Genomic DNA, 24,413 nt, shown 5'->3' with positions numbered 1-24,413 from the left:
GTGAGGAGACTGATGTGCTAAACAGCATTGTGCCATAGTGTGTGAAATATTTGTCTCCCTAACCACAAACAAGTGCAGCAGTCCTATACCCTTAGGATTGCAGCCAGCATCTTAGCTTGTCTCCTTCAGCTGTTTGGCTTGCTACAGTAAGGTGGGCAATTAGCCTTTCAAAACCCCAAAAAACTAGTGGTGATTAATTTGACCTTGTAAACTCTTCTTGGATAGCACCTATGAATTGATCTATTTTTTAGTTAACCTATTTTACTTTTAGATGTGGTTGGTCAAAATGCTCACCTGTCTTCCAGTGAAGTCCCAACAGCTGATACGCCTAAATTCCAGGAAGAACTTGTACCTTTGAACTGTGATTACTTTTAGCATACTATTAGTTAGACTGTGCAAGTCGATGTCCAAGCTGATTATTTTAATGGAAGGTTGAAGATGAATGAAGAAACTTGAGGGCCTTTAATGTGACAAAGCAAATTGCTTCCTTATCCATCTGCCCATTTATAGAGGATTTATTAGAATGAGATTAGACTTAGTGAGCGATTAGACACCACTGGGACAAACCTAGATGTGAAGGCAGCTGTGGTAACTCCAAACTAGATGAGGAGAGACATCAAATATGTATGCCTAGTGTTCTCTAGGAACAGTAGTTTGTAGCAAGGCCGGTTTTGATTTTAAGGTCAAACTATTTCTAGTCTGAGTAGCACATTGATTATGTTAATTAGTTCAATTTACCTTTTTGCTTGCTAGCAACTCTCCAAATCTTTATCTAGGAAAGTTGTAATGCACTTAAGAGAACAGTATAATTCTTCCTTCTCCTCAAATTAGTGCTCAGTACAAAATGTCAATCTGGAAAGGATTCTTAAAGTCCATGCATTTTTTGCATTGCTAGATTTTAAGCCAGATCTTATTGGTGAATAAGCATGCTCGTATTTGCATTACTTCTACCTTCAGAACTATTTTGTAACTTATTATATTGAGCAGTTGAACTGTAAAAATTGCTAGATGTCATTTATCCCAGACTCATGTGACCCACTTGACTTCATAACTGAGTTGAAAAATAAGTAATCAGGTCATTTGTCAAAGAACAAGAAAACCTAGACTGATCTGAATACTATTGGAATAGTATCCAAACTACTTCAGAGTATGTATCAAACAGAAAAAAGACTTGTCTGCTTAGTCATCATAAGCCACTTCCTATGCAGTGCTTGTAACATGGTTTGTCAACTCTGCTGCTCTATCTTTATTTTAACAAGTATGACTATTCTTGAACACTGAAACTTAAACATGAGCATTTATTAGTGACTCATTTACATCTTATAAGAGTAGAAGAAATGCAGAAATTTTTTCAAGTAGAGCACTTTTTTTTCTTTACTTAACATTAAGTCAAATATTTAATAGAATCATAGAATATCCTGAGTTGGAAGGGACCTGCAAGGACCATCAAGTCCAACTGCTATCCCCTCACAGAACAACCCTAAGAATTACACCATGTGCCTAAGAATGTTGTCCAAATGCTTATTGTGCAGGCTCGGTGCTGTGACCACTTCCCTAGGGAGCCTGTTTCAGTGCTCAACCACCCTCTGGGTGAAGAACCTTTTCCTCATATCCAACCTAAACCTCCCCTGACTCAGCTTCAAGCCATTTCCTCAGGTTCTGTCACTAGTCACCACAGAGAAGAGATCAGCGCCTGCCCTTCTGGCTTCCCGTCATGAGGAAGCTGTAGACCGTGATGAAGGCTCTCCTCAGTCTCCTCTTCCTCAGGCTGAGCAAAAGCAGTGTCTTCAACCACTCCTTCTACAGCTTCCAAACTTTCATTCCAACATATCCAGTTTATGACTGCTTTCTCACAAAGCTAATGAACAGTAATTCTCTGATATAAAACAGTTTACTTCAGCCCTTGATTCTGCAAAATGTTTCACTGGATGCTTAAGTTTAGTTAACTACTAAACTACTTGACTACTCCTACTGGTACCTGTTTCTGGAAGTGCTGTGCTAATTAGGGCCTAATTGCTCAGTTCTACATGATCTGAAGACATAAAGACACTCTTATCTCCATTTCAACCACATTCCTGTAACATCAGATAATAGTTTTCTAAAAACTAAGCCAGACACCTACTGAAGAAAAATTTGGCTCAAGCAGGTTTTTTCCTGAACCATAACCACTTCCTTCTTAGAAAACCCAAGAACTGAAGACATCTTATCAGGCCAGAATAATTCATAGCACACAGAGTTTATAGTGATGATGTGATTCAGGTGAACATAGTAATCAATGGGTGCTTCTGGCTCAGCCTTCCACTTAAAATCATTCCTATGTTGATGTGCCCGTATTTCTTCCAACAGCCTGAATTCTGAGTTTGTTGTCTCATAATCACACCTGATATAAGGTTTCAGGACCATTACATTTGAACAGATAACCAAAATCAGGTTTGATTTAACCAAATTTCGATTATGATGGGTATTTTGAAGCTCTAAGGAACTGCTTCATTTTAATTTCCTGGATGAGGTGGAAACTTGTTAGAGTGTTTCCTAAATCCTTGGACTAAACACTTAAATATAACTGTGGTCATCTTTGCAGATCTGCCAGGTTGAACTTGATATTTAAAAACAAGTCATTCTTTTATTCTTTTTTTTCAGTATTGCATTTGTACTAATTTGTAAAACAAATGAGTATGATGTTGTTTTATGGCAGAACTGGGCAAAGGACATATGAACAAGACTAATTTTTGTGTTTAAAATATTTGGTAGTGTTATATTCATGGCACCAATATTGATAAAGTATATATGCTGTCTATGAAAGCAGTGGCATCTTTGGCATGAAGAGACATAACTAAAAGAATGTGTTGAGATGTTAAAATCCATAGTGTTGAATCTAGTCTCTTATACTAACATTTAAATCAGTTGAAGTATTTGTTTTTAATTTAATATTTCACATTACCACATATGCCAGATGCTCTCTGAATTCTCTGTACTTAGACTGGTGCAGGGAGGGGTGCAAATCTTTCTACTCTTAAGGGTAGCAGTGCCAGAGTTTTTAGTACTATAACTTTAGTGCTTAGAGCTGTTAAGCAGCACATGCATGTTCTAGAAGCCTGTTGTACTTCTGAGACTTGCATAGCTGTTAACTAGGTGAGATTATTATCTACAACTGGATTGCCTGACTCAATCAGCACAAACACCAGTCTGTTTACATACAATACAGAAATGGATACTTCTGGGAGGTAACTAATGTTTGTATCCTAAATTCATTAGCTTTACTTTCATCCTAGGATGACTGGCTCAGTTAACAATCTACAAAAAGTACATATTGCATTTGGGAAAAAATTACGTGTGTATGAAGATTGTCTTACAGATGCCACTACTGGCTTTGTGTGTGTGTGTGAGAGTCTAATGAAAACAAAGCTTATGGAGGCTTACTGGACTTCAGTAATAAGCCATTGAATAGGCTGAACTTCTGGTTAAAATCTGATAACTCTTTAAATCTTTCTTTCCAGGTGCTTCAAAATACTGAGTGCTAATGGAGAACCAAAGGTATTCAGACCTAGGGACCGCGATGATATTGTGAAAACTGTCATTGAGCCAATGGCTTCTGAAGGTCTCAGAACCATCTGCTTGGCATTCAGAGACTTCCCAGCAGGGGAACCTGAGCCAGAGTGGGACAATGAAAATGATATTGTTACTGGTCTGACATGCATTGCTGTTGTTGGGATTGAAGATCCTGTGAGACCTGAGGTAAGGTCACCAACTAAGCTGGTTCTGTTATAAGAGATTCACATTGTTCGTCATGCAGAGAGTACAAGAAAATGAACTGCTACTGTATGCCTTAAGCATAGTTAATAAATGAAAATCTAATTTCTTGAGAGGAAAGTTAATGGAGCTATAAAAGCAGATTAAAACTACTTAATGTCACTTATGCTGTGTTACTGAAGCTCTGTAGAAACTAATAACTTAAGGTGCTTACTGTGCAGGGTCTCAGTAAATGGAACAATTTGACGGGTTTTTTTACCCCTTATATTAGGACTAGTTGGTTAGGATAATATTAGTCTTTGCACTTGTTGGCAGCTTCTCATGGGGAATGATGGAGAGGCGAGTTTATCTCCTAAGAACTGTGGGTAAGGCGTTTGGCTTGTGGTTGAGGTCTAAGGAGGTTTTTTCATGGTGAAAGCTTTTATGCCACATATAAGTGGAACTCCAGGCTAATCTGCGCTGTTGTCACTTTGCAGTAAAAGTCATGGGTGAAGTCGTGGAGTATGAGCAGTAGTTTATTTCACAGAATCGTAACTGAAATGCCAGTACACAGTACAGCCTAACATGTTGTGAGGATTTTTGTGGTATTTCTGGATACTGCAGTATTTGAAAAATTGCAGGGGGAAGGGGAACTGACGTGATAGAAACACAAAGCTACTTAATTTTTTTTAAATATTTCCATAACTACAGTCTTCATTTTAAAATAAGAGTTATCCTGGCCTGAGCCATAAATATTCTTTTCACTCACATGTCAAGATTTATTCTGCTAATGTACAGTCTCTGAGCCTGTGGAATTTTTTTCTTGTTTACAGGTACCTGATGCAATAAAGAAGTGTCAACGTGCAGGCATAACTGTACGTATGGTCACGGGTGATAACATTAACACTGCTCGTGCTATTGCATTAAAATGTGGTATTCTGAATCCTGGTGAAGACTTCCTTTGTTTAGAGGGCAAAGACTTTAACAGGAGAATACGCAATGAAAAAGGAGAGGTAAGCATACTGACTATGTCAAGTACATCAACAGATGTTTTAAGTCTCCTAACTGTAAAATATAACCGATGCTCTTTTTGCAGATAGAGCAAGAGCGAATAGATAAAATTTGGCCAAAGCTTCGTGTTCTTGCAAGATCTTCTCCCACTGACAAACACACTCTAGTAAAAGGTAAGTAAAAACTGAGGTTCTAAGTAAAGCCAGATTTTTTTTTTTCTTTCCTGCTTCTAGGGAAAGAAGATAGGACTGGGTGGTGGGAAACACCTGGAAAGGTGTTGCCAACTGATTTTTTTTCTCTGCTTGAGAAGTATAGCCAGCTATAGAACTATTTGTGATTGTTATTTGTTTGTTTGTTTTTGTTAGGGGTTTTCATGTGTTTTGTTGGGGTTTTTTTTTCTGAGACCAAGGAAGACAAAAACTGGCTTTCTCTTTCAGGTTTAGTCTTTGCTGTGTTGTTAGTTTAGAGCTGTAACACTGCTATGTCACTTCATTTTAGGTATAATTGACAGCACTGTCTTTGACCAGAGGCAGGTTGTAGCAGTAACTGGTGATGGTACCAATGATGGTCCAGCTCTTAAGAAGGCAGATGTTGGATTTGCTATGGTATGATTTTTTTATATAAGTCTTCAATATTTTACCAATAACTTACCAAATCACATAAGATTAAGAGCCTAACATACAACTAAGTTAATGCAGTCAACTTCTCTCTCACTTAATATTAATTAGTTTTTCTTCCAATTTTAACAGGGTTTTAGTTGATGGAAAATGTCCTTGTGGTATTTGCTATTGAATAATATTTTAAAAATGCAGATTCCCAGTTACTTGGTGTAAAAGGTTTTTGTTTTCAAAGCTTGTTACAAAGTGTCGGAACAAAATTGCAGATACGGAAGATATCTGAAATGAGATATGTTCAACATAAAGTGACTTCAGGTGGTAAATAGCGTACTGTGTTGACTTTGAGTTAAGCTTATATGCAATATGGAATGAACTTAATCATCTTTCCTATGAAATGATACATAGGAATACATACATGCCATTTGATATTTAAACTGGCTTTGAAGGCCATATCTAGTACATTTGAAGATGCAGCATTTTATGACAATTTAGAATCTGCACTTGTCTGGATGATTCCTTACGTGGCTTTCTCAGTTTAAATTCTCAACTACCCTTTTATGTGGTTGCCAAACCATTTCTTGGCTTTTAAATGCTAATACTAGATAGACTCATGGCTTAAGTATGTAGGTTTCATCTTTCTTGTGCTTTTTTCAAGACATGGTAAGATAGATTCCTCAACCTTCCTTTTGCCACAAGATTCCTTCTCAGTCTTAAGATGAAAAGGTACAGTTTGGTGCTAGCAGGTTACTGTAGTCTTTAAAAAGACATTATTAAGCATTTGAAGAGAAACAATGAAGACCACACTCCTCCTACATCACATGCAGATAGACTGACTCAGATTCTAATCATGAGAGAAAAAATGGGAAGAGGAAAAGCTTTCACGTTGTTCTCAAGGAGCATTTTTCAAAAGTATGACTTACAAATTTGACAGCTACATCTGAAATTTACTCTAAACTGTAACAGTCTTTTCTTAATGAGTAGTATTCTACAACTGTATAGCTGCTGTATTTGCCACTGTCAGGGGCCAATTTGTTTTCCTCTTCTAGAACTTTAATGTTTCCTGCAGTCTGTGTTCAGCTGTGTAAGAAACTATTTTCCATAACTTCTTATCTAAATAGCACTTCAAGTATACCATTCACTCTATGATATCTAAAGGTACCTTTTAAGGTGTACACATAGCTGGGCAGGTCACTCATATCCTTGACAAAGAAATATATCAGGAATAAGGATCGTTAAATTTGCTATTGAGTTAGAGATTTTGGAATGCCAAAAGCAAAATAAAGATCTTTGGAGTAGGTGTTACACGGAAGTCATCTTAATTGTTCGGATACTGTAGGAGAGTACAGGTGCTTAAAGTTTAAGAATGTCATACTGCATTGCAATGCATATGCAATGGCATTGCATATTCCACTGTTTATTGCATATTCCAATGTTTAATGTTCTTCTGCAAAGTGTTTTTTGTAATGTTTATAATTATACTGTGTTCCGAGCACGTGTGTTGCCTGTTGTTGGAATCCGTATAGGAAACTGGTTAGGGCAGAGCCTGAACTGTGTAGCACTGCACCATCTGGTGGTGTTCAGCTTGAACAGGGTTCAGTAAGATTTCTTTGGGGAACTTCCTGTGTCTTTATCATCAACTTGGGGATTTCTATTAAAGTCTTAATTTTAAAGACATTACTTCTTTTGTTTGTTCACGTTTTCCTGTGCTTGAGTAGAACTTGATTCAGTAGGCCTTTAGATACTTACATGAAAGGAATCCTTCAGACATGATGCCTCAAAGTGAATGCCGACCAAGGACATAATAATAGCTTTTATCACATAGGTCAGTGCATCTTGTTATATTTCATGGTGTTTTTCTTTTTCTACCAGGGTATTGCTGGAACAGATGTAGCTAAAGAAGCTTCTGATATTATCCTTACAGACGACAACTTCACAAGTATTGTTAAAGCAGTTATGTGGGGACGAAACGTCTATGACAGCATCTCCAAATTTCTTCAGTTCCAGCTTACTGTCAATGTAGTAGCAGTAATTGTTGCTTTTACAGGAGCATGCATAACACAAGTACGTACCAGTCGTGGATTGTTTCAGCTAATAAAGATTGAAAATGTCATGACTGATTAACTCTCGTGTCCAAACTTTCAGTTAAATAGTAGTCCAGAGAACATAATGCTTTCCAGATCATGCCAATGTTGTATAATAAATGCCTTTAATAGTTGTAACTTGTGCACTTCTACTGGAGGGTTTATGTATCTATCTTTATAGGATTCTCCACTCAAAGCTGTGCAGATGCTGTGGGTAAATCTCATAATGGACACATTAGCTTCACTTGCCCTGGCAACAGAACCACCCACTGAAGCTCTTCTGTTGCGAAAGCCTTATGGTAGAAACAAACCTTTGATTTCTCGTACAATGATGAAGAACATTTTGGGTCATGCATTCTACCAACTTGTTGTGGTATTCACACTCCTGTTTGCTGGTAAGAATAATGAGGCTTTACAAAGTTATTTTGAATGTTGTAGAGAGATGTGATTTTTCAAACTATTTATTGTTGTTGTGTGTGTAAAGACACTAATTAAGCTGCTGATAAATGCCTTTTATACACAGGTGAGAAAATTTTTGATATCGATAGTGGAAGAAATGCACCTCTGCATGCTCCTCCTTCAGAGCATTATACTATAGTATTTAATACATTTGTGATGATGCAGCTTTTTAATGAAATTAATGCCCGAAAAATTCATGGTGAAAGAAACGTTTTTGAAGGAATCTTTAACAACGCTATCTTCTGTTCTATTGTTCTGGGGACGTTTGTTGTGCAGGTAAGTAAATTCTTGGAGGGTTGGGGTAAATGCCTCTAAGTACACTGATGTACTTGCTTATCTTGAAATGCCAATCAGCTAGTGCCAGGGATTTAATTTCTACAATGAGAAAAAACTTCGGTGTCAGACTTGCTATAAGTCACTTGCAAGTACAACTTGGTGGTGTTTTCAGGTAAGACCTCTTTGAAATTGGTAAAACCAGAATGTAGCAGTACATGTACCTTTTGAATTTTCTAGTCCTTCAGTTTGATTTTAGTGTTCTAGCCTGTTGGCAAAATATCAAGAAGGGTTGTGTGTCATCTGTCCGTTCATCCCCTGCCCCCAAATCTTCCTTATAGTATCTGCCAGTGCATCTGAAAGAGAGTCCATTTAAACATGCATAGGAAAGTTACAACTTATATTTTCTTAATGAGATTAGGACATGAATAAGCTTTAGAAACTTAAATATCAGTTTTTATTTTACTGGTGAGAAATCAGTTGTATGTAGTGGTAAATATTTTAGAGTTATCTGTAGAGGTGCTGTTTTAGGTGAAGAAAATTGATGTCCAGGTGCATGTAGGGGGATTTGTAAAAGCTGGTTAACTCAGTATATGCTAACAAATAAAATGAAATTATCTTAGATTGATTGGGTTAACATGCTGGTGTTGAGAAACACCAACTTAAAATTGAATCTAAAGAAAATAGTTTACAGGAAATAGTTTCACCTTCTAAATGGCCTTAATTAATCAGAAGAAATAAACAAATCAATACACTACTTTATTTCAGAACACTTACATTTTAAATTAACTTATTGCAGATGTAAGATTTAACCTACAGATTTAACCTATACCTTCTCCTTAGATGTGGGATTCCGTGAAGTTGATGGAATTCATAGCAGTCCAAGCATTGCAAATGTATGCACCATTGCTTCATTTTAAGTTAGGGCACTTACTTTCCCAGGTTTAGGTTTTTTTAGATGACACTTCTACAGAAGCTGCTCTTATTTTTAGAGTTGCATATTCAGCAGATTGTTGTTGTGCAACAAAGCCAAACATTTAGAAATTACTTGTGCAACTGTGTTCCTTTTATAAACTTGGTGGACTGAATGCCTTCCCAAGTCCTGATTTTTTGTCTGTGTTTTATTCTGTGTTAATAAAAGAAGATACTCTGGCTTTTCAGCTGTCATGTGTCCTATTTAATGGTCAGTACTGTCTCCTTTTCATGCCTGCCCTGTTACTTTAAAATTGTTGATTCTGCAGGGCAGACTTTCATGCATATAGTTCCTATGCAGAGGGATACCTTGCTTATTAGAGTTCATACAGCTTGTTGTAATAGGTAAGTCAGTAGGAATTCATTTAATTAACCTTTTGAGATCTCTGCCCCCTTCCCCCACAATTCATATATAGATGTCACACTGTGGCAGTTTAAAATCTGACATTTAACACTGATGGGATACATAGTAATATCCTGTAGAATTACTTATGAAATATTTCATGTCTTACAGATCCAAGATTTCTATTAATACAAGTTTATTAATCAAATTAGTTCTGAGATGGGTGTTTATAAGTGAAATAATCACTGTAAATTTGTAGCATCAAATACATGCTGTAATTTTGAAATAAAGGGAAAAAACTGCAAGCAATATGAATGACTCAGCAGGTTTGTGTGTGTGTGACATTTGAAGAATGAATTAATAGTTCTTGAAATACTGAAAAGCATAAGAAGAAGGCTTAAATTTGGAACTGGAAACTTGCTCAAACTGCTGAGATAGTGGAAGGATATGCTTAATAAGATGGGGAATCATGTGTTCTAACACAGAGTTGCCTGTAGTGATCTTGAAGTACTAGGGAATTTTCTAGTAACAGGTCACTGATACATGTTTAATGATGTTGCTCTTCACAGATAGTTATTGTGCAGTTTGGTGGGAAGCCTTTCAGTTGCTCAGAACTCTCAATTGAACAGTGGCTGTGGTCCATTTTCCTGGGCATGGGCACACTACTCTGGGGCCAGGTAAACTAGTATTTTTCAAAATGCCAAATATCTACTTATATTAGTATACTTTCGTAGAAAATACAAATATACTAGCATTCAGATCTTTCGAGTGTACTGTATGTGAGTGTATGGGATTAATGGTAAATGCGGATGAAAATTGACTAGTTCAATAGCTAGAAGGTCCTTAGTTGAATAAGATGGAATGAACGTAATAATGTTGAAATATGTTTAACTTGGTGTTCAATGGTTTTTTTGAAAAATCTTGCTAATATTTTCTTAATTTCAAAACTTTCTGGAGTAGCAAGAAATGCAGCAAAACTCAAACCAACTTTCTCTTTAATCTTCATTTGCATAATTGAGAAATAATTGGAAAGTCCTTCTGTCTATGAAGCTATTACATTTTGATTTACTCCTTCTCCCCCAGGGTTTTATTACTATTGCATGTATGACATTTCTTGTAAGCAGCAAGCTTACTACATGAAACTTTGGAGCTATGAAGTTTTCTATTATTTAATGACAGTTGTTTAAACTTTTCATACCACGTGAAGAGTTTTCCATTACAGTTTATTTCCTTCCGTTATGTAAAAGAGACTCCACATTTCAGCATAATATTGGTAGGGTGTATTTTAGTTGTAAATACATACATAAATACATATGCATATTCTAAAAGTGGGTAAGCTTTTTAATAAGCTTCTCTGGAAAAATTAATCATTTAAAAAAATCAAAGAGTCACTCTGAGGTTTAAAGGTAGCCTGGTAGAGAACTGAGACAGCTTGAAATACCTTTGACCCAAAATGTCTTGCAAGGGCAAAGCCTCCCTGCTGCAGTTCATGCTGCTCTAGCATCTCATTAAAGTCAAAGAACTGGGAACATTCATAGTAGCAGTTTCAGCATGAAGGGCTGTTTATCTTGCTTTTGGAGCAGCCTTTTTTCCTCTGCAGCTGCGGAAACGGCCTTTTAAGTCTGTGATGATCAAGGAAAGCAAACTTGTAATTTATGTTATGTGGAGCTGCTAGATGGGATGTATCAAAAGATGACTCCGCTTAACTACATAGTTCACCAGAGTGGCCCTGAAAGTGGAGATGAAAAGCTGGAACAGCCAGATATAGCTCTTGGTTAGCTTACGATACATAAACTGCTATACACCAAGTAGCGTAGTAACAGTTTGAGATAAATACAATTTTAAAAACATCACTCCCCTTGGAAATGGATTCATAACTTTCATGTCATGAATGAATGTCTGTTCTGTATTTCTGAATTAATTGTGGCTACTTTAGGTGATGTAGGTCTCACTTGAGGTAACACCACATGGTCATTAAAGTGATGGAGCTCTGAAAGCTCTAGATACAAGTATAAGCTACAGAATTAATGACCTTTTTTAGCTTCAGTACGGCTCCTTCCTGGCATTGTCAGGTACCATTAACATGGAATTCTTTGTCCCTGGCAAGGTTTTTTTGTAGATCAGGTTTATTTCACACCTCAGTTGAGGTGGTAAGAATATTCACAGCTTTGCAGCTATTCAGCTGGAGTGATCGCTCTACATTGATGCATTTATGTAATTGCTGTTTTCAGCTTTGCTAGTTGTATGCAGGATATCGTGCTAAGCCTTTTTTTTGTAATTTAAAAAAAAATAAATCCTGATTTATGTATTTCATTCACCGTTAGTTGATTTCAACAATTCCAACCAGTCGTCTGAAATTCCTTAAAGAAGCTGGTCATGGAACACAAAAGGAAGAGATTCCTGAAGAAGAGCTAGCAGAAGATGTAGAAGAGATTGATCATGCTGAGAGAGAATTGCGTCGTGGTCAGATCTTGTGGTTTAGAGGCCTAAACAGAATACAAACTCAGGTATGGTCTTGAAAAAGGTAGGACGCAGTGGGTTTTATGAGGGAAATCTCCGTCTCCAGCCCTTTTGACTAAGGTGGCAGTTCTAACTGGTGTGACTGAGACTGTCAAAAGGGGGTATGGGTGGATGTGTAACCCCTCAGGGTCCTCTGTTTTCTTCAGCTTTAAATGCAACTCTTGCCTATGTATCTGCTCTATTTTTAAAAAAGTGCCTTTTTTCTTTACTTTTTTTGTGTGTTATAGATGGGATGGTCCTTTCTCTTGTTCTCTCTCTCTCTTGCTGAGCAAGCTGTCACAATCTCTGATTCCTTGCAGATGGATGTAGTGAATGCTTTCCAGAGTGGAAGTACCATTCAGGGGGCTCTAAGGCGGCAACCCTCCATCGCCAGCCAGCACCATGATGTAACAAATATTTCTACCCCTACACATGTAGTGTTTTCCTCTACTACTGCTTCTACTACTGTGGGGTGTGAGTGTGTGTTCCTAAAGTGCATGAAATTAACATTTCCTAATCCACATACCTAACGTTTCTCATTTTCTCCTTAGTACTTAAAATCATCGTTCAGGCTTTTATAGAGCTCTTCCACAAAGTGGAGTCCTCAAGACTTTTTTTTTCTTAGAGGGCTGAGAACAGGTGGAACAATTTCAAGAAAAGACTTTATTGCGAAAGCTGTGAGCCTGCACATCCTGTGCCTTCATCCATTCGTGTACAGAGGGATTTTTAAAATAAGCAGGGAAAACTGTTGTAAACTTTCGAGTATATGCCTCATAGGGTGACTTTTATATTGAATAAGTGAATTAACTGTATAATCATGGACCCAGGCCAATAAAAATAGGTGTCTTGCACTGCAGCACAAACAATGCTTTTAAATAAGCAAGCTGATTTGGAAGCAAATGATATGTTGAAAATAGAAATGTAATTAGAGCATGAAGCACTAAATGCATTTTCTTTGTGGCGTGTGAGGAACTTTATGAATCTCTGCTTTCTTGGACCTTATTTACTGAATAACAGCTTTTTCAACATCAGGATTCAGGTGGCGAAACGAGGCTTCTAATATGCATTCAAGTCAGAAGAAATATGTAATTAGCTAATATAGAAAGAAAAAAAATACTTAAGCATTAAATGGGAAACTTTCATTCAAATCTGAAGGGTTTTTTTCCTCTCTAGGTTCTTCGGGGAGCAGTTCATAAGCCATCAGTGAAAGACAAGTTTGTGTCACCTTAATTCTGCCCTCTCTATGTTGTGCTATTAAGTAGCGTTTCAGTTTCAGCCTTCCTCTACAGAGAGGCTAGAGATTTAATTACTCTTGGATGTAGGCCCAAACTCTGGAGCCTGAAGATGCATAGCAGTTGTAGTTGAATACTGATAGCCAATATCTTTGCCAAAAGAATTTTCCATCTTAATTATATATCATGTTTAACTTCCTTCTCTAACTTTCTAGAGATTTGGTAAATCATTGTTTTTTAAAATAGCTCTGGGAGGGCTTCTTCTCCCTCTTCTCCTCCCCGCTTAAACTTTCAGATTACCAGGTGGATGAAGACCCTTAATTTCAGGAGCTGTCTTAAGTGAAATGGTCTCTTCAGGGTTTTGTGGTTTTTTGTTGTGTGTGGGTTTTTTGTTGTGTTTTTTTTTTCCCCTGTTTTTTGTTTTGTGTTTGTGTTTTTGTTTGTTTTGTGTTTTGGGGTTTTTTTTTGGTTGGTTGGTTTTAAAATTTTTTTTTTTTTTTAATGTTTGGACTTGGCCAGAATTTGTGTGAGAGCTTGCACAAGTATTTAACTCTGTATTTGTTCTCCATTGGTGAGGAAGATATTTTCCTACCTTACAGTATTATTGAGAAACTCTGCTCACAAATTTGCATGCCTCAAGAACACAAAATGAAAAGTAGATTTAACAGTAAGGATGCACAGGATTGCATCTCCTAGTTAAAATGCTAATTAGTAACCTATATCCCTAACTACACTCCAGAACATTAATTAGACATTCAGAATTCTCTAGAGAGCAATGTCATTCCATGCTGCTATTTGAGCAGAATCTACTGGGCACTGCAGCATCTCATTGCATCAAATGACCCATGCAGATACAGAGCTACCATAGGAGAGAACTAGTTTTTTATCCTAAGTAGTACAGCCTTCTGCTACACCCTCTAGGAGGACAACTTTTGATAGCTAATATATGTATTAATGGGAAGCAGATGTGGTACTGTCTCTCTTTTGGAACTGTTTGTTGGAAAAAAGTTCAGCTGTTCCTATGAAGGTTGCAACTCTTAAGCAGCTGTCTGGCGAGGACGACTTGGAGTGCTTACTGCATTCCGTGCTATTCTGGTACTTACATGAGCAAGGCCCGATGACAGTATAAATTACGCTTAACAAATTGTCTTGTTTGCTCCTCACTTATGCAATTTATTTATAGTTATCCCTCTAGTCTAATTATCGTGAGTAGTTCAAAAGAAAGCCTTAAAAACACTAGATTTTCCCTTTTAAAATATAGCTTAAAATGCTGATAGTTTGACTTCTGCCTTTGCGGCTGGACTCCTTGGTCGTCCTGGGTTTGCTGGAGTGTCTAATCCACTTAGGTAATGCGCATTTTGCGTGGGAACTGAGCCTTTATTGTGGGTATGTTATATTCTGTGATAATTACAGCTGTCCTTTTAAGCCAAAAATTGCTTTCCATTACTGCTTATGTTCAAACTTCTCATCTGTTAGCAATAAAAAAATATCCCAGGAGACATTCATATTTCATGTTACCACATAAATGGCACAGTGGGATGCAACATGCCAAATAAAGGCATTTCAAACTTGCAGTCTGACATTGTCACTGCTAATTTTCTTGGTAAGTGCCAAGACAGTTTATGCAGCTGGCTGGACTTGTTTAAACCCCAGGTAACGTGCCAGCTCCTTGACAGCGTGCCCAATTTTTTCATGCAATGAACAGTAAAGTACTACATGCTCTTGTAATCTTTTCTCTAGCACTTTCATGCTATTCCCTGTCATCCCTTTATTGGTAGTTATGTGTTCCCCCTTGCGTGCCTGCCCCATCCCTGTATTGTCCCCCCACCCCCTCTGCCCTCTTCCCCTGTCTCTATGGTGAATTGGGCTCAGCATGTACCTGTAGTATAAAAATAGGGACATGGTAGCTTTTGAGTAAAATTCTTTGTGCAAGTGGTCTGAGGGAGGAGCCATGGGGAAACAACGCTGTTTCTAGAGGTCAAAGAGCATAGTCCATAAGACTTGATCTTGTGCAGTGATTCTGTTTAACAGATTTGATTTAATGCATTGCTTTTGGGGAGTCCTTCTCTGTTTACAGTGAACTTCCTTGTTGTATCTTAGCTGCTTTGAAGTCTGTGCTCTTGATCTGCTTGACCTTCCAGCCTCATTCCTTCACCTGGAAGTCACTTTATTTTTACTCTCAAGGAACATTATGGAAGCACTAGTCATGACATATTTCTCAGCTTGAAACAGGTCATCTTGGATGTGCTAAAAAAAGCTTTTAAATTTGACTTGCTGTTTGTAACAGTAAGTTCTTGTTTACTACAGAGTTGCTCTGCTGCTTACTATTTAACACTCTTTGACACTGCTTTGCTGGAGACCTACTGAGACTGAATGGGGAGTTAACAGAAGGGGGAAACTGTATCTTCACAGAAGTGTTGGACAAAGGGGTCACAGACTTGTTTTGTCAGTCCGAGAATGAATCCTGAATTCCTGTAGTTGGTCAGGGAAATGTGGGACTTCAGAGAAGGGGGAGGGTGGGCAGCTGGTTTGACCATTCAGATTTCAGTTTGGAATTCAAGTCAACCTAGACATGCACAATTGGTAAAATGAAGCTGTACCTCATCTAATTTAACTATGAAAGGTTTAGTTATCAATTTGTAAACTTTCTGATTTGAAAAATATTATGCAATATAAAGATACAAAACAATAGTCAGCCTGGGAATTTTGTCCATGAATTCAAGGTAAATTGAAGACTCAAACAAAGGCTGGTCACCCTGCTTTTCTCATACTTGTTGGTACTTAAGTAGTCTCTTCAAAGTTACCTGTCCTGGCTATTAAACTGTACAATACACTGTTCAATTTCCTGGTTCTGGTCTTAAGTTTCCAAAGCACTATTCACTAAGGAACTTTCTATAGTGTGGTAAATAGGTATATACTCGAATTTTTACAGCTGTTATAGTGGTATCCTTTTTTGCATGACTTCGTAAATGTTCGGTCATTGTGACATTGGCTTACACTTGCTTGGCTTTTTCATATCAGTTGACATCCTAGTTCCTAGCATGAGAATTAGTAACCCTTTTTATCCCCTAACTTATTTTCAGCGTATCCCCTCCTTCCCGCCCTTCAATCTCCCCCAAGTATTCAATGAAACACTCATTGAGATTTATGTAATTTGCAAAGAAGTAAATAAATGTTGGCCTCACTTCTGAAAAATGCTTATTAGCCCATGTTAAATAATTGAACAACTCTAGTGCCAATTTTTAGGGCCCTTCATCTTTTTGCAGTACTTTCACAATTTTTATTCCTACTGTGTAGACTGGCAGTGCTCTACTGAAATGCTCTTCATTTTTTACAGTTTATTGCAAGTTCCACTGCATCATACAAATTCGATTCACTCATGTCTAGCTGTTTGTGGATTCAAACTCATAAGAACCATGCCATTACCAGTAAATCTGCAGCATTTTAACAGCCTTTTTTCTTTGTTTACAGATCCGAGTGGTGAATGCATTTCGTAGCTCCTTGTATGAGGGGCTAGAGAAACCTGAGACACGAAGTTCAATTCACAATTTTATGACGCATCCTGAGTTTAGAATAGAAGACTCCGAGCCTCATATTCCCCTTATTGATGATACTGATGCTGAAGATGATGCGCCAACAAAACGCAACTCTACTCCCCCACCCTCTCCCAATAAAAATAACAATGCGGTTGACAGTGGAATTCACCTTACAACAGACATGAACAAGTCTGCTACCTCTTCATCCCCAGGGAGCCCACTACATAGTTTGGAAACATCACTCTGATTGTAAGCTGAATGTTAACACACTAGCTGCTTTGTAAAGAAATTGAAACTGGGTCTCTTCACACATTATGATGGACAAGATGATATTCTTGTCTTGGACTTCAACAGAAGACACACTTGTACGAATGTAGATTTATTTTTTTAAAAAAAAGCTTTCTGCCAGACTGGAGGGTGCTTTTCTGGGGGTGGGAGTAATAATGAACTCTGACAGATAAACAGTAACTCGGCATAAGTGACCTGTGGATCATCTGTTGTACTTAAGGAATGGTCCTGAACAGTGTGTTAGCAGAGCTTTAGTTTATCATGATCCTTTTCGGAGGGGAAGGCTGGGAAGGGCAAGGAGGCCCTGGATCATTGAATTGATACTTTAATTTCTGCTGTTGGCTGTTAATAATTTGGATTATTTATGTTTATAAATGATACAGATCTGTTTACAAGGTTTGTAGATACTTTTTTGTTCCTGTTCATAGATGGGAAGCTTCCTTATAAATGATGCAGAGAAGAAAACAAAAGAAAACAAACAAAAAAAAAAAAAAGAAAAAGAAAAAAAGAACCAAAAAAAAAACTAGTCCTTCAAATACTGCTGTATTTTCAGGAAAAGGGTGTTTCTATTGAAACTGTACTAAATTTTGCCTGCAATTTACCTTGTTAAATATTGTAGATAAATTGCTACTACTAATAGCCAAATAGATAACACTAATGCTTTGTGAAAACATGAGCAGTGGTGTTCTAATGAAGTTATGGCCTCTGTCCTAATTAGTTTCTTAAATACATTTACTACTTAATGGTTTTGAAACAACTGTTTAATTTTTAAAAATTTTGAGAAACTTAATGAATAACTTTTGTTCAGAACTTAGTAGGATTGTTTAATGCAGGACATCAATATGTGATGGAACTTGCTTGAAATATTTCTGTTATCTCGGGCAAAATGGATTAAATCAAAATACATCAGAATCTTAGTCCTTTGTTTTTGTCTAATCATGTTAGTTTAGTGCTGTCTTGGTGAACTGTGAGTGGAACTGTGATTTTTTTCTAATCTATAGAATCCTTCATGCAGCATGAGGGCTGTTGGCATTTTGAAAGGTTGTTAGTGGGTAGCATACATGTTCTCCTTTTTGTTTTTGAAACTTGTTTGTAAACATGAATAAATCTGCCCTTTTGTTAAAATAAAATTGCAGCGATGGTTTCTTACAGATCTTTTTTTCTCAGCTCCTTCACTGGAAATATCGAAAAGTACTCTTCTGTATTACTGGTTAACTTTAAACTTCAATTTCAAGATGGTAACAGCCTCACTCCAGATAGAACTTTGGGTAAATGGAATCATGGTGGCTGCCTCCAGAATGAATGTGTAAGCTAAGATACTCATAAGTCTTCACTGAACCAAAAGGATACTCCTTGGGAATGAATAAGTCTGCCTGAAATTCCGAGACTTCCTGTGAGTACTGTGTAATAAATATATCCCTGATGATTTAAGTGAGGGAAAACCGAGAACTGAAATATAGCATGGGGGAAATGCACCAGAACTGACCGACTAGAGATTGACTGAAGAAGTTACAGTCTGCCTCAACTGTCTTGTTCAAACAGCAAAAGATAATGGAACAGTACTTGATCTGGCACTTTCTCATGCACTCTAGGTCTAATACTACTTAGAAGAGCAACAGAAGGGAGGAGTTGTAAACTTTTTTTCCCAGTTCTATATTCTTTGAAATAGCGAGTGAATTTTTTTTGTCAAACAATCCACAATTTTTAAAGGGGTCCCTTCAAAGGAGTGCAGGAATTAAGTTGATAATGAGGAGGGCGGTAATACCAGAGCAAACTGCAGAAATGAGCAGATTTGGAAGCTCAAGCAAATCTTTCCCTTATGGTGGGATACATGCATGCTTGAGTTTGTCCCTTAGAGACTAATGTTCAACCTGTAGCACTGTATCCCACTGTCAACCACTCCTGACTTCAGTCTTTTCTATTGTATGCCAGTAAATATACTGAATTCTAGGCAACGGGTGGGGGATTTGCACTTGACACTTTGTATAGTAATTTTTCCCACATGTTTCTAGCACTTTTCTTACATCACAGTTCTTATCTAGAGTGCTTGGTAGGGGGATCAGTTTTTATGTAACGGATAAGCATTGGCTTAAAATGAGGATTTTCTTTAGCCATGAAGTACACTGCCATGTGAAAACATGTCTTCATTTAACTTCATTAATGACTAATAATTTGACTTCATTTGAAAACAGACTTTAATTTTTCCCTCTCCTCTAGATGTGGTCATGACTGCATGTTATCTTTTTTGGAATAAAATTTACACTTAAGCCTTTTGCTGGGGGGTGGGAGGGTGAATGTAGGCTTTGTACATCAGTAGTCCCTCTTGATTCTGTTAACATCAGTGTGCTGTTCCTATAGGAAATTTTCCTTACAGAAAAGAGGAAAAGTTGTTTTAAGAGGGGGAGTATGCTTTCTTTGTCATCTCAAGAAATCATAACATTGCCTAGATTATGAAATGGTTTTCGCTAAGGTCATAAGGCCTTCATTGCCTTGCTGGTTGTAAGGTTTACTTGTCGTTCTTCTTGTAACTGAAATAAATAAAAGTGCTGTTCATCTCAGTCTGTATGGGGACTGAAATTCTTGAATGTCAGTACAGTACTTATTTAAACCTGAAATGCATGCCAGTTCTATAAAATAGCTCTTGCTACAACTTTAAGCTCATTTGCTTTCAAGAGGTCATGGTATGTATGGTATACATGATAAGTAATAGCAACTTTGAACATAAACTCAGTTCTAGACTGACTGCTGTTTTAAGTGGCTTAAAATGCTGTTTCCTGGGTAGGATGTCTACGATAGTTGTGTATAAGGCAAATGTTAGGACACTTCACCTTGGGTTTGAAGGAGAGATGAAACTTGTAATATGACTCATTTTTTTCTGTATTGGTCTGAACAGGAAGAGGAAAAGGCTGCATCATGGAGTAGTCTGGAGAGAGTAATGCAAACAAATGCCTTAATGCCGAACTAATGGGTAAATGCCGAGTTTGCAGCAAAAAGCAGACAAAAAAATATAAACTAACACACTCTGTGACTTTCTAAGAATAGCAGGAAGTTTTCCAGCATGTTTTGAAGTAAGGAAGCAAGTGTAATATTCATGGAAGGGTAATGTTTTTATGGCTGACTGTACTGGGAAGTTATTCCAAAGGCCTGATAAGTTCAGTTTCTATTGCTAGTAGTTTCAGCCTCTGCAGAGCTCTAGAATAATCCAGATCATATTAGGAATTACATGAATTAAAGTAAAACGTCTTTATGTTCGTACTGCTTTTCTGGTGCAAATATTTTGTTCTAAAGAGCTCCTGCTTTTTTCCACCTCCACCCTCTCCCCTAGTAGTGCATATCTGCTAATCTTACAGATTTCAAGCCCTCTCTGAAGTGAGCCTGGACAGCATAGAGGGTCCAGCTCCAATTTATCTCCATTGGCCTCCTTATTCAGGGCCATGTCATGAGAAATTCTGGGCCAGAATAAAGCGCCTTAGAGCTGTTCCTACTAACCTTCTTCCCTGAACTGTATACGGAACTACCCAACCGCCTTCCTCAGGAGACTGCAGCATCCATCGAGGAGATATGACTTACACAATGTCTAAACCAGAAGCCTCCTACAGTTACTACTTGTCCTTTATGCTCAAAGATGAGAGTTTGCTTAAAAAATTATGAGATGGGCTTAGATGTGTGAAAGAAGACCGTGTAAAAGGTAGCTCACTAGACAGTGAGTCTTTACTACCATTAATGTGCACCTAACATCTAATTTGCTACAGAGTCTGTAAAATTATTAAGCTGAAAAGGGCTCCTGGGCTTGCCCCTACTAGAAGACAGTGGAAATTAAGCCTTGGAAAAATAGCTAGCAGGAGTATTTCTGGGAATTAACACCTTTTGGTGGAAGTGTACATTCTGGAATACTGGAAAATGACCTGATATCTCGTATTCTGATGTAGTGACAAATGTCAATCCCAGTCTCAAGCAGTAGTTGCTCACTGAGATGGAAGTATCCCTCTGAGTCATTGCAAAGCTAGTAGTAGCATCTAACAATTTGGAATATCTTCATTGGCTTTTGTAGGCTGCCTCTCTGGCAGGGCATGAAGCTGAAGTAAGCTGGAAGACTGTAAGTATGATCATACAGAAAACTTACTATGTCTTCCTTCTTGGCAAAGGCAACAACCTTAGCATTGCCCTATGACAACTGCTAAGGCCCAGAGTGAATATGGCTTTTTCTATTTTAAAGTTTTCAGCCTCAGAGTGTACAGTTCAAATGCTTTGTGTGAAAAGTCTCCCAAAATTTCTGGTTTAGAGTACAACAAAAATGCAAAGCCACCCTACAAGTAAGCCCTAGAAGATTTGTTTGTATCTTTGACAATTTCAGTTGTACAAATACAGGATTTAACTTGACATTCTCAGTCTACTACAAGTTTTTTGTTCTGATGGCTGTAGGTATGAAGCCTCTTTATTTATGACCTAAGGTAGTCTCAAGATCTCAGGAAGGTAAGCCTCTATTTGGCTGATGTTTGTGGGGAAATATATTGCTTCTTTTGTATGCTGTGCTGGCAGCTACTGCATAGTGTTATGTGCAATGTACTTTGGGAGAGAATCTGCAAAATGAGCTTTACAACATTCTGATCCTTGTCATAGGACCTTTTGAAGGATCTGTGAGTCAGGCACAGATTACACAAAATAGGGAATTCTCTGAACTGATATTTTGGTAGGAAACAGTAGGAATTGCTTTTGGACAACACTACTTTAAAGACGGCATGTATATCTTTACTCGCTTGCCATATGTTGATCATTAATATTCTGATCAGGGCAACAGTTTAATTCATTGAGAACCATCATCCAAAAAGCAATCTAATAAATTAATGTTTTTAAATAAAAAAAAAAATACTCTGGAAAAGGTAGTTTCTGTCATACATAAATTTTCAAAAAAAAATTATATATTACTAGCTTTTTTGCCTTTTGCCAAATCAACTAGGCTCTGTTCTCATAAACCTAGCAGTATATAGACATGACCTAAAATATCCCCTTCCTTTCTTCTCCCTTCCAGTCTGACAAGGATGATTGTAGGGGATTAGCGAAGGTGCAATTGTGGATTTGTCTCCTTTCTCATCCTTCTGTCCTGACTTTTGATCTTCTCTTTTAATTTCTACTTTAAGATCTCATCTACTGTCAGTAAACACACTGAAAAATTGCTGTGCAATGTGGCCTTTGGTGTTTTTAGTGAAGGGTCCTTAATACACTTCATCCACTCTTAAGCTGGTGTGAAGGTTTGAAGAATTAGGTTTTAGACTAAGAATGAACATAGAAGGAGCAGTAGAGAATGAACATTTAAGACCAAGTGATTCTCCCAGATAGTTTGTAAAAAAACTCCTTACCTAGCTGGGCCCTTGATGTTCGTTCATAACACTGAGCCTGCTTTTATGAAAGCACTGTGGTATATAGACATGGTTCCAGCTCTACATTGTGGTACTTTGGTCATGTTTGGAGATGTACAGAATGCTGAACACTTTCAGTTTTAAGGCTTGGGCAGGAAACATCAAAATCATTTTGTCTTGCCAGGTATATCTTGAAGACCCACTTCTAAAGAAAGCCCTAAGGGCAGGGCTTTTGAAAATATGCGTAAAAGGCCTATGAGGACTTAATAGGGAAAATACATGTGAAGGCCTTGTATGGTAGCTAGCTAATATACTTCTGTTTGAACAAGCATAGTGATCCTGACTTGCAGCTCCTGTACATAGAGGAGTGATCAATCCACAGTTGAATTAACATAAGCAGGCACAGGCTGTGCTGTGCTGCACAGATCCTTTGCAATCACCTGCTCAACAGCCCCCCTTGATCCCCACCACCCTACCCTAAAAACAAGCCTTAAGCTCTTCAGTGGTGTAGGGCTCTATTTGGCCACAATTGTGCACCTGTGATGCGCAGAATCACAGGAGGGAGCCAGGCTCTTCTCAGTGGTGCTCACTGACAGGAGAAGAGGCAACAGGCACAAGTGACAGCATGTGAAATGACCTGAACACAAGAAAATACACAGAGACATTATGGAGTCTCAATCCTTGGAGATGCTCAGAACCCAACTAGACACAGCCCTGAGCAACCTGCTGTAGCTGGCGCTGCTTTTAGCAGGGTCTTGCAGTAGCTGATCTGCAGAGACCCTTGCCAGCCTTGGCCATTCTGTAATCCTGAAATTCTTGAGCAGGAAATGTAATTCTATAAGGTTTTTCCATTAGCCTCATGGATATTATTTGTATACATAAATGAAATTCGACAGAGAAATCAGTCACTGGAATGATCAAACCAGAGCCAAAGCAAGAAAGGAACTGACACTTTCCTTTCTCTTACCTTAAACTAACCTTACCAATGGGCCTGCTGACAATTGTCTGCTGTAATGCTTACGGTGACAGCGAGTTCTTTCCATACATCTTGTCAAAAGAGCTCTTCTATGAGTTGCTCTGGTCTACAGCACTGAAAGATGCTACCGTTTAAGATTATATGATTAAGTATATGCAAGCCTATCTTTCTTGTTTTTTTATCTAAAATGCAACAACTTTCAGGCTTTAAATTACTGCATACAAGATGACATCCTGTGTGTGCTGGCCCATAGGTATCCCAGAGGATTTCTGGCAAGACAGGGACTTGTTATTTAAAATGTCAGTAGTGTCTCTTTGATCTTTTCTGGAAGGATGGGGCCATTAGGGGCAAAAGAAATGGGATAGCATATGTGCACAGAAGAAAACTTGCAGTGCCCATTCCTCTGTAACAGCATCTTTTAGTAAACAGAACATGCATTTTTGTTTATTCTAGCAGTTCTTTTTCATATCGTTCTCTTACAAGTTGAAAAGAGACTAAAAATGATTAAAATTTTGCCCTATGATTAATGTAAGTAACACAAAGCTTGGTGCAAATAGTGCTTTTTACAGTTCATACAGTTCTCTAGTGACTTGAACTTAAGCTAAAATCTAATCTTGAAGCCTTCAGTGGTGATGTTTTTAAATTTCAGAGATGTTCGGGATTAAGTTACTGGACACGAATAAAAAACTCCTTGTAAGAAGCTTCAGATACCTTGGCATTTTGGTTTCTTACTCCCAGTGAATCTTAGTAAAGATCAGTGAAGCTTAAACTGTACTGGAGCTTTTCTCATCTCCTGTTACATGAGAAACCTGCAGGAGAAATAACACAGAGCTTACTGTTCAGTGTTAAACTGCATAGATTTTGTGAGCTTCTAATCCCTGCCATTTCCCTCCTTCCTGAGCTTATCCCATCACAGTGCAATGCAGTTCTGCAGGCATCTGTCTGGGGAGATTTCTGAGCTGTGAAGAGGAATACTGGGTGAAATCAGTATTCAAATGTTACATGTAACAGCTTATTCAGTTATTCTTTTGTGCAGATAG

The 24,413-nt window shown here is 37.8% G+C and overlaps 1 protein-coding gene across 7 annotated transcripts in view; it reads left to right on the top strand.

The window, feature by feature from the left end:
* ATP2B1 (ATPase plasma membrane Ca2+ transporting 1) overlaps positions 1–19,598 on the top strand; it is a 62,479-nt gene extending 42,881 nt beyond the window's left edge. For 3 of the 7 annotated variants that reach the window (XM_027895359.1, XM_027895357.1, XM_027895358.1), the window contains exons 12-22: positions 3,498–3,735; positions 4,563–4,742; positions 4,826–4,913; positions 5,239–5,345; positions 7,227–7,418; positions 7,620–7,833; positions 7,962–8,173; positions 10,055–10,162; positions 11,810–11,992; positions 12,233–12,391; positions 16,688–19,598. In XM_027895359.1, the coding sequence (XP_027751160.1) occupies positions 3,498–3,735; positions 4,563–4,742; positions 4,826–4,913; positions 5,239–5,345; positions 7,227–7,418; positions 7,620–7,833; positions 7,962–8,173; positions 10,055–10,162; positions 11,810–11,992; positions 12,233–12,391; positions 16,688–16,999 (1,993 nt within the window). In that variant the 3' untranslated portion in view covers positions 17,000–19,598. Of the gene's footprint in view, positions 1–3,497; positions 3,736–4,562; positions 4,743–4,825; positions 4,914–5,238; positions 5,346–7,226; positions 7,419–7,619; positions 7,834–7,961; positions 8,174–10,054; positions 10,163–11,809; positions 11,993–12,232; positions 12,459–16,687 lie in introns of all 7 variants that reach the window. The other 4 variants (XM_027895362.1, XM_027895363.1, XM_027895360.1 and 1 more) reach the window with 4 other exon arrangements.
* The last annotated feature ends 4,815 nt before the right edge of the window (positions 19,599–24,413 follow it).

This window comes from Empidonax traillii, unplaced genomic scaffold, assembly GCF_003031625.1.
Source record: "Empidonax traillii isolate 1590-97213 ecotype Southwest subspecies unplaced genomic scaffold, ASM303162v1 scaffold458:size851334, whole genome shotgun sequence".
Taxonomy (NCBI): domain Eukaryota; kingdom Metazoa; phylum Chordata; class Aves; order Passeriformes; family Tyrannidae; genus Empidonax; species Empidonax traillii.
This window is presented reverse-complemented; position numbering and strand designations above follow the sequence as displayed.